Raw genomic sequence first — 20241 nt, 5'->3', positions numbered from 1 at the left:
CAGGAGGCTGCAAATAATAGTCCTGTCTGGCAGGTACCATTATCGAAGCCTTGTCGATCCACCCTTTTTCTGACAAGATGTTACTTGAAGTCTTTGTGTTTTCCAGAGGCTTCAGTCGCAGAGGTTGCATGGGAAGCTCTTTGAGGGCCTCGGAGCCCTGGCTCTTAATTAGTGGCTGCCATTTAAAGAAAGTTCCATTTTACCTGAACACTATGGGTGGCTGGCCTGTTGGAAACATGCTAAGAATCTGTGCTCACATGCGCTTACAAATCTAAATTCTTCATTGCTGACAAAAAAAAGTGCCAAGAGTTGGGCGTCCTGGTAGCTCACCCGGTAGCACAGGCGACCCATATATAAAGGCTGAGTCCTTGCCACAGCAGCCACTGGTTCAAGTCTGACCTATGGCCATTTGCTGTATGTTGTTCCTCTTCTCTCTCCCCCTTTCACAATCTGCACTTTCCACTATCATAAAGGCATGAAAAGCCCAAAAACATAACTTAAAAAAAAAGTGCCAAGAGTTTGTCCTTGTAAAGATGATTCTTGAGGGGGAATAGGGATAGGTGGGGGGATAGGAAGCTGATGTGAGTCAGTAGATGACATGCTAGGTAATTTCTATTTTGTCTCTGTGTTCTGTACTGTGTGATTACATGCGCTCTGTTGTTCCATTGTTAAAACTCTGCTGTGAGAAAAAGTGATTTGGACATGGCGCAGCTTGTTGAGCATATGAGTAACCCAATGAGTAAGAACATACCAGAATGCACGTACATAGGAGTGTGGTCGAAACACTTTGCCTTTGGAAAGGGTCGAGTGGCACTTCATATGAACTAGTTCACGTCAGAAAGGAAGACTAAAGGTATTTTTGCATTGATAAATTCAATACATTTCTACGACAGCGTATCAGGGCCATTATAGGTTAAAAAAAGATAAACAAGGAGCCGTGAGAGGGGAGGATTATATTCTGATGAAGAAATTACAATTTCTGAGATTAAAGTGGTACATTTTTGAGAAGTAACTAGAAGTAATTTACGAGTTATACATCTGTGACTTTAATCTAAAAAGATTTACCACTTACCCACTTACGTACTTATTTTGTAAAAATTAATTTCTTTGACTACAATGACCCTAATATGCTGCTGTGAATTTCACTATTGTGTGAATTCATTAAATGGCTCTTTCTGCAACTGATGACTTTGCATATGATCCCTCTTCACTGCCACAAGATGCTGCCCATGTAACCTGTTTTCAAGGTGAGCAGTTAAAGCCACACTCCAACTTCAAGTTCCCTTTCTGTCTGCTCCTCCTGGCTGACCAACAAGTCAGAATTTGCCTCTCTGGCATTTTCCCTACTGGCTCGGGGTGGGATGAATTATGATGTGACACACTCCCTTCTGTACTTCTGGGCAGCCAAGGCGATCAAGATAAATCACCACACTGCCCCACAGGGGACATGCTAAGATCCTGGTTTGGTTGTTTTTGGGGCCCTGATCAGGATGCTGAGGATTTGGACACAACTTGATACTGTATTCATTAAGAAGCAAGGACTGTGTACAAAGGAGGGGTCCAGTAGAACTATGTCAGACGATGGGATAATATACTTAAATGAGACGGGATTATACAGAGGGTAATTATCCATTATTCGGCTCTGCTGCTGTCACATAACATTTAGTCTTTTTAGAGTGCAAGAAAATGACACTGAGAGCACGTGATAAACTGTGGAAATTCCAGGCTATTGATTTGCAACTTCCTAGTCTTTTGATTGATGGGTCCCTTGTCTTTTCAGCAGCACATTCCTGGCTGTAACTCAGGGGAGCATCTAAATTCAAACATTAGCTGTGACGATGATCAGGGCTGGAGCCAACAAGACAACATAAGATAACAACATGTCTGTCAAAACCACTGACAACCAATCGTAAGACTCGACAATCTGGCACCCTCCCTTACCCCTCACTCACCCCCCTCTTTTCCTTTTTTCATGTTAACCAAACTAAAACAATGAAGGGAAAAAAAACAAGATGAACCCAAATGGCTGATCTGTAAACCGTATTTAATCAACACATTCTGTGGCCCTGAACCGGCTGATTTCCTGGTGAGTGTGACCACATCTGTTTGTGTACAGGGGCGGTGTAGCCCACAGCTCTGCCACACAAAAACCTTGGGCATATTTCAACCTTTTTAGTGCTGCAATTTGCCCCCCCCCCCAATAAATATGGGCTGTGGAATGAGCGGGGGATCTGTTTTTCTCATCTGTTGCGTTGTCGTTGAGGTTCTGGGAACGGAAGGCTGGATTTCGGATGCTAATTACCCGGTCAAACATGCCGGCACAGTGGCTGGCTTTCCGGGCTTGTGGGTTTGCACAGAAGATGCCCAACTCCACAATATGTAACACACAGCACATAGGTTCTACTGTCATCCCACAAGAGGCAATGGCATGTTTCTCCTCTCTAATGGGGGCATGTCATGAAAGGCAGTGACAGCAAGGTTGCTATTTTTCAATCGTACATCAAGCATTTAGAAATGTGCTGATGCAGATGCAAAGGTGCTTCATGTACTGACTCTGTGTAACTCTGCGTAATGTGTATAAATGTTATAATATTGGCCAGGAGATTATTTTGTAGAACCACCTGTGTGTAAACAGCTTTTGAATAGAGGATTGAAGGGGCCTTACACAATCCAACAAGCATCTAAATGAAAGCATATTAACACCGTACTAAAAAGACAATATCTCTGGTTCTGCTGCATCGGTACTGACCATTTTCTCTAAACTGTACATCGTGACTCAGACAATGTTACAGTAGCTCTATGCTAAATTGGTGATGTACTCTTTAAACACCTCTAATGCCAAACTAATCAAACCTTTTTGTAGATTAATTAAACAGCATTTATTGATAAGAAACATAAAAGATAGTCAGGAAATGACGTGTAACAAAGGTTCCACCTGGGCTCAAAGCTACTGTACACATGGGGTATGTGCATTCATATTCTTACCCAGTCTATTCCCCTGCACAGTCAGCCAGGGAGCAAAGCAGCTAACAAAGCAGTGAGTACGGCAGGATGTGCATTATGACAGTTGTGACATCATGACCTGCAGCCCTCATTATGTTACATGCAAACAGTGATGAAAGGCACTCCATATAGAGTTAGCACGATCCTTCAGACAGGAAGTACAACTCTGACACACAGCAACCGGCAACTGACAAAATGCTGCCGCCAAGCGCCAAGCACCCTGCGCCGACACCCTGCGCCGACACCCTGCTCCATTTCGCCGGGACAACACGCGGTAATTAGGTGAATTTGATGCATGCTGGGGAAAAGACAGCTAGATCAAGGTGTTGATGTATTAGTGGGAGCACTCTGTCAGAGTCACATCACATTAATCAAAACAAAAGTGGGTGCACAGCTACACTGCCCCCCCCCTCCTTCCCTTGGCTTTGCAGGTGATGAATAGCTCTGCCTACACTGTGTATCACCTGATCTCGCTGAATTTAAATGTAACAGCACAGTTCCTCACAAAACCTCTATTGATCTTACTCCTGGGTTACCTTCCTGGATTCGAATATTTTAGATAAGCATAAGAAGGCAATGTTAGGAAGCCAAGACTTTTATGGTAATGCTGCATTAATAAAGTCAGAAAATAAATTAGTTTCTTTGTAGGTCAGGGTAGGATGCAAGTTTCAAATCCAAGCACACAACTGGACGGCCAGCCTACTTATAGCAACCAATAAACCGTGAGCTCATGTTTTAAAATGGAACGCTTTTTAGAAATTAAATACATATGCAGTATGTGTGATTGAGTGAGATTTCTACTTTTATAGCCAATAATAACACAAGAATGTTTATTATATAAAATATGCGCTGCCAGTTTTATCTAAAAGTGAAGCACCTTCTCCCAACATTGTCTTTCACTGGGCTTTATCTCAGCTTTGCTGTTTTATTAGAGACTACTAGAAGTCCCACAACATGACGTTTTATGGGAGGAAATTTGCACATGTAATTTAGAATTTTAATAATTTGTTTTGTTGTGGTGTTGTGTTCTGTATATTGTATGTACAGGAAACATTTGTGTATTGTTGTTTTTCATTTTTTGTACTCGTTACTAGCAGTTCAGTTAGTACTGACTGTAAATCAAGTTTCCCATCTGGGATAATAAAGTGACTGAACTGAACTGGAGATGGTAGAGGAAGTGTCAACATTCTGCTGTATTGTTGTATGCTAATGTAGCTTTTCTGGCTTTGATGTATTTCAACTCCGTCAATGAAGCTCAGAAAGAGCTGAAATTCTTTGTTTCAACTCTGGTGCTGACAAATAGCAGTAGTAGCACAATTGACAGAAAGAGAAAGCGATGAAAAGTTAAAACTGACCTTTAAAAGTCACATTGAGCCATCTTTGCTTTTCAGACATTATTTAGCTCTGGAAACAATACCTGTACCTTAATTTGACTGTTGTTGACTGTTTAACACCAAGTGTTGCAACAAACAGGTAACCTGTCCCTTCTGCTGACAAGACAATCTTATGACACCTTTGTTATGGTATTATTATTATTATTATTATTATTATTTTTATCACTTTATTAAATTTCAACATTTGAAGACAAAAAAAACACAAAACTAAACATGACAATAATGCTAGAATAAATAATTAAATACAAAAGGAAAACAACTGACATGACATGATCTTCAAAGTTCTAAATTTGTCTGACTGCTATGATATGAATTTGCTTGGTGAATGCTTTTAAACATACAGTTGGAAATGTTGGACAATCATTGTATTATTCATTGCCTTACAGCATCATATGTACCTACTCTTCATTGAAGCTGTATCATTTTTTACACTAAGTATTCAAAACAAGGATTCTATTGCATCAAATGTAAATATTCTAGAAGTTTTGTGAATCATTTTATTAACATTTTCCTAAAATTCAGCCTGATATATTTGGTATCTTTGAACACTTTGGGATGTCCACTAGAATTTAAATTAAAAGTTTGTAGATTTTAATTATGTTTGGTTGCCCAGCAAGATTTGGTAATAACCGGCCCACAGGTGAGCCATGGTATGTTCGGGAAGATATACGTTCACAATGACCAGTGATATCTATTGAAACTTACCCATGCATGGTGTGGAGTGGGTGTGGCTCATAATGGTATCGCCCCTCGTGGTGTCTCATGTCGATTGGGATGGGCGTGTGAAACGTGGGGAAGAGGTGGTGGGCACCTGTGAGTGCAAAGAGAAAGAATGTCACAAATAAAAAACAAAGCTAATACAGTGAATGATGAGACATTTCTTAAATCCTGTGTAATGCCTGCAACGCAACATGAGATGCAACCGTAGCATTTTACACATCCTGTAATCCCCCAGTAATTGAAACCTTGCCCCGAGAAGTGTATGTTCATTAATGGCCCTCTCTATCCAATGAGACCAAAGCAGGGTTTACACAACAATGAATGTGTTTTATGTGTCAGACTAAGAATGCACAAGTCCACCATTTCCTGCCATAACTGCTCTGATGGCTCGAGGGATATGTCATTAGGACAACACAGCCGATCTTCATTAACCACTGTGATTACAACGGCTGAGTAGTAGACATTATTGTCTTGATTAAAGAAGGAGGAGGGCTTTAATCATAGACTAAAGACCACTAATTTTCTCCATTTTCATGTGAAAAAGTTTTACTTGTTTGATGCAGGACAGCGATCCAGAATAATTCATAATCCACATTCAGTTGTGCGTGTCTTTGTGTGTGTGTGGATGGACTATGGAGGGACAGAGACAGAGAGCATAGTGCAGTGCCGCTCCCTTGGGTTAATCCTGGTTGCTATTAGGATTCTTTGTCCGTACGGTCCAGTAAACCTGGGATGAACTGGGAGCAGAGACCACCAGGGTTAAAGGTCAAAGCTCAGTGAGAGCTGATCATTATCTCTACCTGAGAGGACCTGTGGGACTGGGTGGCAGGGGGGAAATGGAGGCGTCTTTTTAGACCAATGTGATGAATATTGAGGATGTACGCATGTATTGTTGACAGAATTAATAGTCATTCAGCAAAACTTAATTCAGTCAGTACAAACAGAAATACTCCTTTTATTCAAGTTTTTTTTCTTGATAGCTGTTAAGCTACTGTCAATGAAACCTCAAGCTTCCAGAGCATTTTCCCATTAAAGTCTGCCAGTTAAAGAATTAATTAAACCCAATCAGCTACTGGAGGGTTTTTAATGTGACACATCTTGTAGGAAGTGTTGGTTTTCATTGACGGTATTTTAACAGGATGGGGGAAAAATAGAAAAGTGGAATAAAAACTGTAATACTGTTAAAAAAATATGTTCAGAGCAACAGAGTGGTGGATGTTAGTATTTAGTGAGTAGAGTCTTATCAAGACAACAGTTTAATATGGAAGAAGTTTTAAGTTGATATTACTGGAAAAGAGGAGAAAATAGACCTCAGCACCTCAAATACTGTAAATACCGGTTTCTCTGACATTGAGGTAAGTATTTCTTTATCTGCTTGCTATTTTACTGGAAATGTATTTTTGTATACATGGAATTTGCATTTAAAGCCCACTGTTTGTCCCTGTAATCACAACGATGATAATATTCTTTGGCTTTTCTTTCCAAAGTCTGCATTTTTTAAACACCTCCCTGTTTGAGATGTGCCTTAAGGGTGCTAACACTTGCACACAGTGCCATGAAAACAAGGTGTAACAGGACTCTGGGCCTTTAGGCTATGGCAGAACGTTAAATGTTGTTTTTAGATAATGCCAATTACAAAGACAGACATTACTGCTACTTAACCCTGATTGAGCCTTTTGTTATTGTGATTGAGGCAATCATCATGACGTTGTAGCATCTTGTTCTTAGTTAATTCTGATGGGATTACACACGAATGGGAGAGGAGCGTTTCCCTGAGGGCAGCCCTGAACTGTGACTGGTGTGGAATTTGTCTTGGGGCAAGCATTACCCAACAATGATTGTTTTCCCTTTAAAAATAAACGGCCTTTATGACTTTTGCATTACAGTTTATTAAGATTTTTTCAAAGTTGTGCCAAAATAGTCAAAACTGTCCTAAAAACCTGATTTTTTAAGTTCAAGGCTTACGTTAAGTATTCCCAGAAGACCTTCTGTATGTCTTCACGTGATTCCATGAATTTCTACTTCAGAAATGAAAGACATGGTAGATTTGCACAGCAGTAAAATGTATGAATATCTTTAAAACTTAAAAACCAGGTAAAGTTTTCCCACCTCACTGCCACAGAATAGTGAAAAATTGCCTGTGAAGCCAAAGTGAGTTGTTAAAATCCGTCTGGTGCCCCGCGCTCCTTGTCTGCTCTCGTCTTTGAGCTGAGAAGGCCAAGGGCTCTGTGTTTCTATCAAGATCTATGCCGTTGGATCTCAGCCAGTGACCCTTCCTTGCTTTTGTGCAAGAGACAGGCGGCCAATTCCGAGTCAACTTGTGTTACAAAGCCAAAAGAGGCACCCAGTAAATGAGTGAGAGGGAGTGAGAGCTGGGAAAAGGAGTTAGTGCTTTGTTTCACAAGTGGAGCCAGAAGTTGGGGCTTTCTCTGAGAGGTGCCCCCTGCTTGTGCTGCCTGGCATATCTCTGGTGGAGAGGGGCGGGAGGGCACGGGACGAGGAGACGACACCAAGACAAAGACAAAGACAGCAAGGTTGTGCTGGACGTCAGTTTATTTTAGACGTATTGGTTTAGACGTATTACACTGTCTAACAGCAGGACCCTATTCTCTTTCCCTTAATTTATTACTTTCCATTGCACTTGTGTTGTGATGTATTTTCTTTTGATAAAGTTATGGTTTTCACAGGTAACGCTCTTAACTTCAACGCCTTCCATCTTATTTTAAAATAGGGTAGTTTATGAACTGAGAATCACTGTCATCAATGAACAACGCAGATGCATCATAGATTACTCAGGATTTTTGTTTGAATTCCTAATAATAAATAATGCTCTCCCCATTAGTGAAACACATGCACAAACAATAACCAGCACCAAGCAGAAGCCCCAGAGGCGGACACTCCCAGCTTAGGACTGCTGAATGTGGGGGTGATAAGGGCTGAACAGGCCCTTCCATCACCCAGACAGCTGCATTGTTTCCTGGACTGCAGGGACAGCTACCGACAGGTACATGGCTGGGACAATTCACACGATTCAGTTGCTTGATTTACCGCCCGTCTGTCCCCTTTGGGTGTGTAAGCAAGCAGGGTTACTCCACCGTGGGCTTTATACTGTATATCTAAAACAGAGCTGAGGACTGTTCAGAGCGACATTAGTAACACGATGTGACATTGAGACGGAAGATGAAATGGTCACCATGATAGTTTCCTAGACTAAATCATGGATCTATTGCCCAAACTAGACTTCCAGTTGCATTGGCTCATCCGTACATGAAACCACACACCCTGACCGAAGGAGGCCTTTTCAATTCTGTTCTATTTTGGATGCTGCTTTGGAAAAGCTTGGTATGAAAGCCATGATGCCTCACTTTCAGGTCAGGTCATTAACTCATATCTGGAACAGTGAAAAATAATAACTTTTTAGATTAATAAATAAGATAAGATAAATTATATAATTATAAATCCCTGTTGAGTCTTTTGTTTTGTTTCTACCTTTCCCACTGAACACAAAAGCCAGATATAGGTGTTTTGTAGGCTACGGGCTTCAGATAGGTAATTATGTAAACTATTACTAAAGCTATTGGTGTTTTGTCTTTTCAGCTAGGCTATCTTTTACTGTATGGTGCTAATTTTGTAAAACATAGCAAATGCTCAAAATGCAGTTAAGTGCATCATGCACAGTGCACTGAGGGACTTTTGTGCTTGTGTAATCTTATATCATAAATCAATTCAGCCCACAAGAACCTTAACTAGTGGTCTGATCTCTCACAACGTGTTTTCAGACTGAACACATCTTTGCCCCCTAGCCCCCGTAATGAGGCTCCAGACGTGCCAAACATCCTGCCACATCTTTAAGTTTGCATCTTAAAGCCCCGGTTTGATCTTTCACTGAAGACAATGCCAGGTGTTCGATGTTAACAAAGGCCCCATCGAGTCTCTTGTCTCAGAGACAAAAGAAGAAAAAGCACTCTCTCATTACGTCCAAATGAAGCCCCAGATCAGGACCGTGCTGAAGTGGAGAGTGGAGTGGGCTCATGTCTTCGAGGAAGTACTCAACAATAATAATAATAATGCCCTGAGAGGCCAGGCCAGGCTAGGAATAATTTGGGGAAAAAAAGCTTTTGTCGTGAGAGAGAGAGAGAGAGAGAGAGAGAGAGAGAGAGAGAGAGAGAGAGAGAGAGAGAGAGAGAGAGAGAGAGAGAGGGAGGGAGAGAGAGAGAGAGAGAGAGAGAGAGAGAGAGAGAGAGGGATGGAGAGAGAGATAAGAGAGCGAGAGAGAGGCATGGATAGATGCTGCTATCTCTCTCTCTCTTCTCGCGCGCTCTCTCTCTCTCTCTGCACTCTTCTCTCTCTCTCCGCTCTCTCTCTCTCTTTTCTCTCTCTCTCTCTTCTGCGCTCTCTCTCTCTTCTCCTCTCTTCTCCTCTCTCTCTTCTTTCTGCGCTCTCTCTGTCTCTCTTTCTCTTGCTCTCTTTCTGTCTCTCTCTTTGTCTCTTCTCTCTCTCTTCTCTCTCTCTCTCTCTCTTCTCTCTCTCCTCTCCTCTTTCTCTCCTCTCTCTCTCTCCTCTCTCTCTCTCTTTCTCTCTCTCTCTCCCTCTCCCGATCTACGCTCTCTCTCTCCTCCTCTCTCTCTCTCTCTCGCAAGCTACTCGATCCGAGCGCCTTGGAGTGGCTCAGAGAGTAGGAGTGGGGGTGCTCAATTCAGACAGGAAATTCCAGCAGAAAAAGTTGGCCTGGGTCCTAACTACACAGCGCCTTGCCAACGGCTATACACAAACGCTCATGTGCATGCATACACACTCACACACTCACAATTGCACACAGATACTGATTTGTTCTGCAGTTCACTCTCAGTAAGCAACCATCAAGAGGGACACAAATGTGTTACTTTGAGGTTCAAGAGACATGCCTTTCTTAAACACACACACACACACACACGGACACACACACACACAAACACACACACACTTCAGCAAGTGTTATGCCCAAGGTTAATAAAAAGTGTATGTTTAGCCTAATCCGAGAATCCTGCACTACACACACAACATGAAACCTGCAGGTTTAGTTTGCAAGACGTCGCTTCCTTTAGGGTAGTACATGGGCGAGTGATGGCGACAGAGGGATTAGAGGCTTACAGGAGAGCACGGAACCACTGCCATCTATGAAAGGAAGTCTTAACAGAGTGGCTCTTTACTTTTAACAGCCCTCAGGGAGGGTAAAATGATACCTTTTTTATTGATAGGGGGATTTTGGGCAGAAGGTAAGTGGATTAGGCCAGTGGTCCCTGTAATGACACAAGATGGTTTGAGCGGAAATTCATTAGTCCCTGTGAACTTGTGCAAAGTTAGTATATGTTATGATGTACACATCAAACACTCTCTCCCTGGGGTTTGGAGCCAGCACTGTAAAGAGGGCATGGTGCTTGAAGCTTGTAACTTTTTTATAGCCCATTATGAAATCCGATGTTTATATTTCAAATATAAACATATCCACTAGTTAGTAGTTGTGGCGAGGGCTGGGTATTGAACCTCAACACTTTTATAGTACAGACCAAACTGTGTCCATAGTACATAGTATTTAAAGCTGACATTGAATGCATGCTCAGATTAGCAATTATGTTGGTGTGAATTTTGTTTAGACAAAGTCATTTTAGGGCTACTTGGGTTTAGAACAAATTTAACGTTTGAGAAATCACGCTTTTATTCTTTTATCTGATGAGAAATAGGTTTCCAATAAGAGCATATTTGTTATTACTCAGTAATGTAGCAAAACTCAGGTGCTGTATTAGCGCTAGTATTGAAGCGGCATGAATACATTTTTTGACATATTATTGACTGTTTTGGTCTCTACTAACTCCTGAGAAATACATGTGTCTCTTTAGCTGCTGAATGCTCCACTATGTTCACCAGCTTGTTGATGACCGTATCTGTCTGCTGCTTGCTGCTGAGCCGGTAGTATTTTAAAAAAACAGCTGAAAGAGACAAGGTTGATGAGGGCGGAGATACTGAACTAACACAGTTAGGTTGTGGGCAGTAAAACCCTAACCATAAACTGAAAGACGTTAAAATGCTTTATAGAGCTGAGGGGAGCTTTAGAGCTGGGCTGGTTTGTCACTATAAGACACACCTTTTAATGTACACATTTACTTTATTGTTGAATGTATATAGAAATATTGACTACTACAACTTAACAAAAAACAATGATACCAAGTCTTTGAGGTCTGCATTTATCACCTCCGCTAAGGAAGTTCAGTTTTTGGTTCGGTTTGTTTGTCAGCAGGAGTACAGAAAAAGCCCAATTTTCATAACATTTGGTCCGAGGGTGGAGCATGAAGAACCCATTAAACCATTTTGGAGAATCTTGTAGCAGATGCACACACTATTTTTCACTTTCGTTAACACTACAAGATAGGGCATGGCCTTGGTGGAGAACTGTGCACACCAAGTGCCCTTCTAGTTAATGAGGGTTCTCCTGATGAGCTGTGGGTATATGAGCAAATGTGAGATAAAAAAAGGGGGTTTTATGGGGTTTTATCTTTATGGCTTAGAGATATAAAGGCAGTGTTTATATCTTGTTGCCATGACACCCTCATCCCTCCCCCAGATGTGTTGTATCACCTAGCAGGAGCTGTTGTGTAGCTGCCCGGGCCTCTGCTGCCTCAGTTCCTGTCTTGCCGTGTTTACAGATCTCACTTGGACCCAGCTGGCCTCTCTCCTCTGCCATCAGTCTCTGTCAAATCTGCACGCTGGCCTTAGCCAATCACTCCTTAGTCTCAGCATCAACCCCACGAACCCACCACCAGTATGATCCATCACCTTGGCTACAAGGTGCTGCACCAACTCTCCTAATTGTTCTAAAAACCAAGAGCTTATCTCACCTGGGTTGCCATTAGCTGGTGGTGCTAACATCCATTCAGTGTAAAATAGGTTCCAAGGGAAGTAGCATGGCACAAGGAGACTCTTGCTTTTTTCAGAAGCTTGCCCCTCCAAAATGTCAACATTACATTTCTGAAATTGTAGTTCTTTTTCTAAAAGCTCACCAGCTAAATTCTATGATCTTAGCCCACTGAGACCCATATTCAACTGAAAAAACAAAAACAGTCTTCCAAGGTTTTCATCTTGGTATAATCAGTGGTGTCCAGCAGCAGCACTTGGGGATCACTGACTAACGACCACCATGCATCACCCGGCCGGAGTGTTGGGTGTTTAGCGGGGCTTGGTGTACCCTTCATGTGTGAGTGTGTTAAGTTAGCGTACAGGTAGCTTGGCTTAGCAAGCCTCTCCTTGTGGCAGGCAGTGGACCTCTCTGTGAAGACTGATGAGGTGTCAGGATAATCAGCTTCACGTGCAGACTTCTGATTTATCGCCTGGTCCCTTTAGAGCACAGGTGTAGGGCTGATCAAGTAATTAATGCGCTGGGTTTGTTATTGGTGCGGCGGTGGTAATTGCAATTCAGAAGGATGCAGGGGAACACGAGATAAACCCCTGGTCTCGGTGAGAGAGTATAGCGCGCGTGTAGTGGAGTGATACTTGAAGTACTGAGTTGTCACTATTAGCCTATATGCTTTCTGCTATTCTGATTCATCAAAACCACACATCCGTGTGACTTCATCAATCTGTTCCTCATTCGCTCAGGGCCGAAACAGCATTTGCTTGCCAGTTTCTGGCAAGTGTAAACGCATCAATCAAGCCAAGTCACTTCAAACAGCGGGAACCCGGAGCTTTTCTGTCTTCCGTGAGTCCTTTAACCTCTGAGACACAGCTGACGGAGAAGCTGCCAGTTCACACAAAGAGCGTCCTCAGCGCCCTATGACGGCATCCTGAGCACAGCTCAGCACTCCCCCTCCGCAACTTTTCTTTAAGGGAAAGGCGAAGGAAATATCCCAACAACAGAACACAATGTGTGGGAGAGGGAGGCACATCAATCTAAAGCCATCTCAACTGGGGGTCACCACGAGGTGAGGTGCCCCCCTGGAGAACTGCTCTCCAGGCCCAAGCAGGAGCCTGGGGAGGATCTCCTGGACGGATCAGGCCTGGACTTCATTAAACTGCCACGCAGAGTCCTTTAGATGTGTCTTACCAAATGATACACAACAGTTTCCCTTTTGAACAGTAAAGACGTGTAAGATGTTATTTAAAACACAGAAGGATTTAGGCTTAAAAAGGTCAGAGGGGAATTCTCCCTGAAGAAGAAATAACTTAAGTTTAAATAATTCATGTCCCTAAAAATGTTTATACCCATCAGCTTGGAGGTTTTATTAAATAAACGACTGATATCCATTAATTTCATGGTGACATTAATAGCAGCAAAGTTTTCAACAGCTCTAAAAATATGTGGCCCATTTCAGACTTTACTGTAGGACACAGCGGACATCCCTCTACTTTCTCTTCATGTCTGTTTGCATTACAAAGCCGACCAATTCTTAGTCTTTAAAATGTCCAGTGACAGGTTAGAATAAACTGTCAAAAACATTTGGTACCATCCATTTGTACAATCTAAGATACTTACATGTATTTATATTCTGCAACAGTTGAATCAAAGGTCAACTCTCAACTGAATGTCTGTAAACATCCTTTGAGTTTCACTAAAGCTCAGTGAAGGGTTGATACTTTTAAAGCTCAAAATAGGTTTGGAAGAAATGAACTCAGCCGACTGTTGGTGGCGTTCATAACACAAGGCAGAGCATCTTCAGAGCAGGCCCCTGCACTCTCAGGTCATCTATCCCGATAAGATAAAACGTTAAGGCCGAGCTGTTTACACACACACACACACACACACACACACACACACACACACACACACACACACACACACACGTGGAGTCTTATAAACCCCCTTCGTGTCTGGCCTCTTTCTTCAGGGCGGGATTGAGCGTGGAAACCATCTCGCTCTGGGAATTTGTTTTAAAGCACTAACAAGAAACAGCTGTGAAGCAGGTCAGAGGGACTCTGACCAACTGGATTGGCTCTCAGGTGATACACCCCATGTATCTACATTCATATCAAATCAAGAGAAATAGATAAACCCCTGTTTTTTCGGATTGAAAAATCAGAATCTGAAATTCAATCAGTGGTTAAGGCATACAATGTGTAGAGCAGAATTAGCCAACATTATATTCCTGCTGCCCTGAGCAGTAAACTATGGCATGCTTGCTGATTTGTTTTCCATCTGTTGTTGTTTCAGCCAGTTGGAATCTGTTGTCAGGGCTACCCGAAAGGACAACTCCTAACCTATCACGACAGAAGAGTGATTTATGAACCAACTTCTTCATTTTGCATCGCTAGTTTCACGGCCACTTTGATAAAGAACAGTGGAAAAACGTTTCCCATCCAGCACCCCTTGTCTCTCTAGTTCTTTGACATGAGCCTCTTTATTGAAGCATCCAGGTTGTTTTACACAGAATCAGTGAAAGGAAGCATTCCCATGGTTCAGCTAGACAAGCCCAGCAGCCTGAAAAGGTGCAAAGACATGGTGGGGCAAATAATACAAGACAAATAAGACAAGCTTTTCACTTTTCACGACTGGTGAGTGACGTGGAACCAGAGCTGTTTAGGTTTAGTGGCATGTAAAGAAGTGCGTGGGTCGTGCTACTGGTTATTGGTGAATTTAAACAGCATCAGTTTTCCTTCCTGCCTCTTGTGGTTCAGATAGAAAAACAAGACTACCTTGCTTCAGGCTAGAGTGAAGGAAGAAGCGAAGAGAGTCAGTTTATACAGTGATAAGCAAAAAGGAAAGGAAATAGGAAGAAGAAGAGGGCATGGAGTCAATGAATTATAATGGCCACAACCTCTGGGATCTGCCAGGACACAAAACATGTGATTTTAATGATTACTAAAGGGCCCTCAGGCAAAGAAGATTCTTTTTGCGCAAAACCAAATACTTTCTTTTTGAATTTATTTCTTGTGAAGTATTTGGTTAAGTGTCTCCTTTATATACCCGATGCAAAGGCTGATTATACTGGAATATAAAACTGCACAAAATCTTTGCCCACTGCTAAATCAGTGCTGAAAGATTTTAATCAGTGGTTCATTCATTGCCAGGGAGATCTCAGTCTGGCAGCAAGGGTGGCGCGCTGTGAAAGTGATCTGAACGCTTGCATCTCTCTGGCCGTTCTGCAGCCTGCAGGGCAGTTGATATGTTTACTTAGCCTTAATGCAAGTATGGAAGTCAAATAAACAAGGGGCCCTATGAGTAACACATGTAGCTTTCATCAGTCCCTCGCTGGCAATAGGGTCGAACCGTTTATAAAGGAGATGGATTTGCGACATTGAAAGAGAAAAGGAGCTTGCTCTGTGTTAGTCTACATGTCTGTCTTCATTAGATTGTATGCAGGCAAATGGAAAGGCCGTCAAGCTGAGTAGTGGAAAGCTTAAGTCAGAAAGTAAATGGCAAACAAAGAAAACAGTTAGCCTATGGGGTAAATGACACCTGAGTTTGTGTACAAATCCAAAGAAAGTTTGTTTTTTCTGCAGGGCTGTACTTAAAACCCAGAGTATCTTGGATGGTGTGTTCTCAGGTGCGTGCACTTGCACACATTGACTGTAATGTGGATTTGGTTCCTGACAGTTGACAGCAGGGGCAGCTTAAGCCCCTGAAGGCTCCAGAGACAAGAGCAAGCGGCCAGGACATTACTCAGCAATAACAAACAACAGCCCTCAAGATAAGGAATCATTTGTCACTGGAGCTGCAACGACAAACAGCATGCATTGTGTGATAAAATTAGCTTCTCTTGTGTGACACTGAGAGAGTTGAGTCACCTCGGGTAAGCCTGTGGGGGAATCTCCTTTATCTGACAAACACTATCGTGGATATGGTCGAGAAGGGCTCTTAATCATAAGGAAGTGGCACTGCAGTTTTGTAATGTAACTTTAATTCATGAGGGGTTTGCGTCGAGCTGGATAATAAGTATCCTGTTTTAATACATACATTTAATTATGATGAAATAAGGGAATAATTAATAAAAGGATTTAACATACAAGAACAGAACTTAAATGACTGTGATTCTATTAGCTATCTATTATAACAACATTTGAGGATTATTGTGAAATCAGTTTTGTCCAGTTCGGCGTGTGTGCACCCTGTTTTTCACACTTCTGTCATGATCGTGATTTTCTATGTCCTGTTTTATTTTGAAGTTTGCACTCCCCCTTGTGTCATGTCTAGTTGTACTTCCGGTCTCTGTGTTTTCCCCCTTTTGTGATTGTTGATTAGTTTCCACCTGTGTAGTTGCCTTTCTCTCCCAGCTGTGTCTCGTTCCCTCGTTTAGTGGTTACGTGTATATATCCCTGTCTGTCCCAGTGTTACTTGTCTGGTCGTCATTCATGTTACATGGTGGTTTCCCCTCGTGGCTACCTCGTCGCACCCTCTGGTCTGTATTTTCGGTTTTATTTGTTACTTTGCAATTTTGTAAGCTTTCCTGGAATAAAGTCTTCTTTTTGTTGAAAGATCATCTTGCATTCTGCGTTTGGGTCCTCACCTTTTCAACATTTATACTTTTGCAAACATTCCTACAGAGAATCTGCCCAGTTCAAGTACAGCATTCTACTGATGACCTCTGAGCCACTCTACTGGAGCACTTGTGCTACAAGGAGACGTAGCGAGGGTTACGTAACCCATTAGTTTAAGTAAGGTGAAGACAAGAACAAGATGCTAGACAATAACAAGATGCTGAAAAAGACATTTCAAGGCAGCCAAAACAGTTAAATAAACTTTCATGAACTGAAAAAACCACTGTGAAATTGTTTAAGTTCTAAGTCAAACACTGACACACAGGCATCAACTTGGTAGCAACCTGTCAATCACAACGCCCTAGAGCGTACCCTGCTTTATAGTCTATTTTACTCTAAATAGGACCATAATTTACTTTAATAAAAAATAATTATTTAAATGAACATCTGTATTGAAGAAGACATAGAACTAGTGATTGAGACCATAAAGTCAATAGGGAAATGTTTACTGAGGTAATAAATCAAGAGAGAAGACAGGTCATTTACTTATAGACTTACCATCAGACTTGATCTTGCAACTAGTGGAGTCACCACCTGCTGGCTATTAAAAAAATAATTTTAGGTTTTAAGGCACTTCCGCATTGACTTCACTTTTCAGATCCAGAAGTTGCCGCTTCATCCAAAGTCCAGCTGTTTTTGCCAATGGGATTGCCACTTATGGGCCATGCTTGCCATGTTTGGAGTAAACCCCTTGAGTCAATTGAGAGTCCTTGATTTTCTGTGCACAATCCTTGGAGCAATCTTACCAGCATAGTAAACACTGCCAGAGGATGGAGGGAGAGCCCACTGGCTTCCATGTGTCTTTTCTCTGAAAATACACCGCCATGATGGTTAGGGGTAATATTGTTTTAAGACAGGCTGGGCAGTCAGGCATGGACAAACACCTTACATAGGTCCAAGTTTATACCCATTAACACTTGTGAACACATAAACATCCATTACACCACCATGATACTAATGCTCGTCTATGACATACACCTACCATTTATATAACTCTTATTTTCTTTAATGGACAGTGGTTCAAAGTAGCTTAGCACATTGACTCAAGTTGTACTCTTACTGTGTCGGAGCAGATTTATTATTTGCAGTTTGGATCTTTTGAGACCTCCTTTAAAGAGCAGAGCTTTTCCTGCCAACTGTATAATACTTTGCTATAATACAGAAGTTTCTCTGACTGAATTGTGTGGAATGGAATAAGCTTTGTAAAGTCCTACTTTATGACAAGTAGTAAGTTGGGGTATTGATACATGGTAAAGACCACGTCAAGTCTGTGGAGAAAATTATAGAAAGAATATGGAATGTCCATAGGTTATTCATAGTGTTCAATAGGCTCTGTCAAAGCTTAGCATGGCCATTAGTGATCACAAAAGATCTACCTGTCATACAAGAGACACTCATTTGGTGATTGAGCAATTAGTGTCAGGTAAAATTACTCCACTGAAGATGTCAATGGGGACTTAAACATAAGGGGTATTTCTGCTCTCACAGCTTCCAATGTTCATATGGAACAAGTGGAACTGGAACTGACTTATATTAATCCATTGGATTCCCATTGACTCATAGAAAACGCATCTGGACTGCATTGTGTGTTCATTTGCTCCAAACGATTCAGGTATACCCTTACAATGTTTCAACAAACGTGTAAAAACATGCAAATGTCAAAATAAAGGAATCCATTTCCACATTGAGGCAAATGATCAAAAGGTTAAAGGCTACAAATGAAAAAGAGAATGAAAATGACGATGACAGCGATACAATCAAGTAGTTGAACATGTAGCTAAAGCATGTAGGTTCTGATTAAAGCCTGAACTCCCAATATCCCTATGCAACCTGACACTAACAGAGACGTAGGAGACTGAGCTGTGATTACAGATATGAAGAGTTGAAAGGACCATTTTTGTGCATGTTAAAGTTTTACTTCATGGAAGATTAATTTCGATGCCAGTCAGTGAGGTGTCTTATTTTCAGTATGCATAATAAATAAATAAAAAACAAATCTAAAACTGATTTTAAATACTATTACTATACTACCCTATACTTATTCAAGTACCATTTGTTTTTCACAAAGGTGCACTCCACCTATGTTAAAAATGAGGGTCAGTTTCCCAGCCTAAAGCCTAAGTCATACACTTGGGGCATAGAGTTTGAACAACGCTGACAAGGACATTCTTAACAAAAACACGTTGTTCCGCTGCATTATGGGAAATGTAGGATCAAGAGTTTTAGGAGCTTAGCCCATATTAAGGATTTAATGTCTGGATAACTTGGCTTTTTGCTGCATTAAATTGTGTTTATTATTTTTCTCCTTTGAATACTCCAATTATAAGGAATTGCAATACTCAATCATTGGTGCATGCCTTTAAACCTGTTGTGACCAACTGCATCCTTATGTGCAAGTTAAATGTTGAATAATCTGAATCTGTCCAATCATACCATGGACAATGAAAACTAAAACATTTTACAATATAATTATAAAATCTGCACTGTATTTTAATAACATACCCAAGTTTGGTGACCCATACTTATGCATTTTGAATATAGTCCATCTTACTCTGTCACTGAGCCCATTTCTAGACTGAATTACTGCCAGAGTGCATACAAAGTGAAACATTTTGGGAACTAATTGAAGACAGTGTCAGTTAAGTATGTCTTACTTGGACTAAAACAGTGATGATAACAGTGGAACTTGATCAAACCTTGACATTTTGGAGGGCTAAAATAAGACACCCGAAAATGGGAGAGAGTTCCATATGCTATCTGAGCTGATCTTAGTGACGGCAAAATTGAGTGGCGACATGATGAAGCAATTACAGTGTGGACTCACGCCAAACTCCAGGCTCCAGAGCAAATCCAGGATAAAGACTTGTACGCTTATCTTGACTCGATTAAAAACAAAACAAAAAATTCTCTTTACAGTCTGTTTCCAGTGCAGAGTTCCATTTATCAAACCTAGAAAATGTTGTTGTTTTACATGTCTCAAGAATCCCCAAAGGGAATTTTGCTCAGCTTTAATGTACTAAACAAACAAAAGACTAAAGACCGACTTATCATATAATTTTTTTAACTATTTAGTTTGGTTTTCCCTTCAATAGACACAAACAAACAAAAAACATCTGGCTCCTTAGGTTGGAGATGGTCGTCTTAGAATGTAGGCATTGTGGCTTTTGTTTTTGCAAGGCCTTGATTAGAAAGCATTTTTCCTTTGCCTTGCTTCAAAGCCCCAATCTAAGAGCACATTGAAGTTTTAACTGTTCCTGCCTGGCTCTTGATAATGATCTACATGTGGCACAGTTGCGATCTTAATCTACCAACTCTTGTTCTTTCTGTGGGGAAAGGGTGCCACATGCTGCCACTGTATTATTCTAAACCTTCTCTTTAAAAGAACCACATTAAGTGCTCACAGCAAACATCATGTGAAGTCGCACTGTACGCTCTGGTATAGGGGAGGGGAATGAATCATGGCTCCAGTAAAGGGGATAAAAACTGTTGTGATGTTGGTGGCTTCCGCAATCTTCAACGTAGAGAGAATGTACAACCCATTAGTTTCTACCCATGTATCTAAAGCCACCAATACTTCAACACTGCTGTACACTCTGCATGTCTCAGGTAGCCCGTGAAATAT

General features: G+C 41.4%; 1 protein-coding gene across 1 annotated transcript in view; it reads right to left on the bottom strand.

The window, feature by feature from the left end:
* Positions 1-20241, bottom strand: part of gli2a (GLI family zinc finger 2a) — an 81451-nt gene that overhangs the window by 30464 nt on the left and 30746 nt on the right. The window contains exon 3 of the mRNA XM_029459660.1: positions 5103-5208. Within this exon, the coding sequence (XP_029315520.1) occupies positions 5103-5208 (106 nt within the window). The remainder of the gene's footprint in view (positions 1-5102; positions 5209-20241) is intronic.

This window comes from Cottoperca gobio, chromosome 21 (assembly GCF_900634415.1).
Source record: "Cottoperca gobio chromosome 21, fCotGob3.1, whole genome shotgun sequence".
Classification (NCBI taxonomy): Eukaryota; Metazoa; Chordata; class Actinopteri; order Perciformes; family Bovichtidae; genus Cottoperca; species Cottoperca gobio.
Note: the sequence above shows the minus strand (reverse complement) of the source record. Positions and strands in the feature narration are given on the sequence as shown.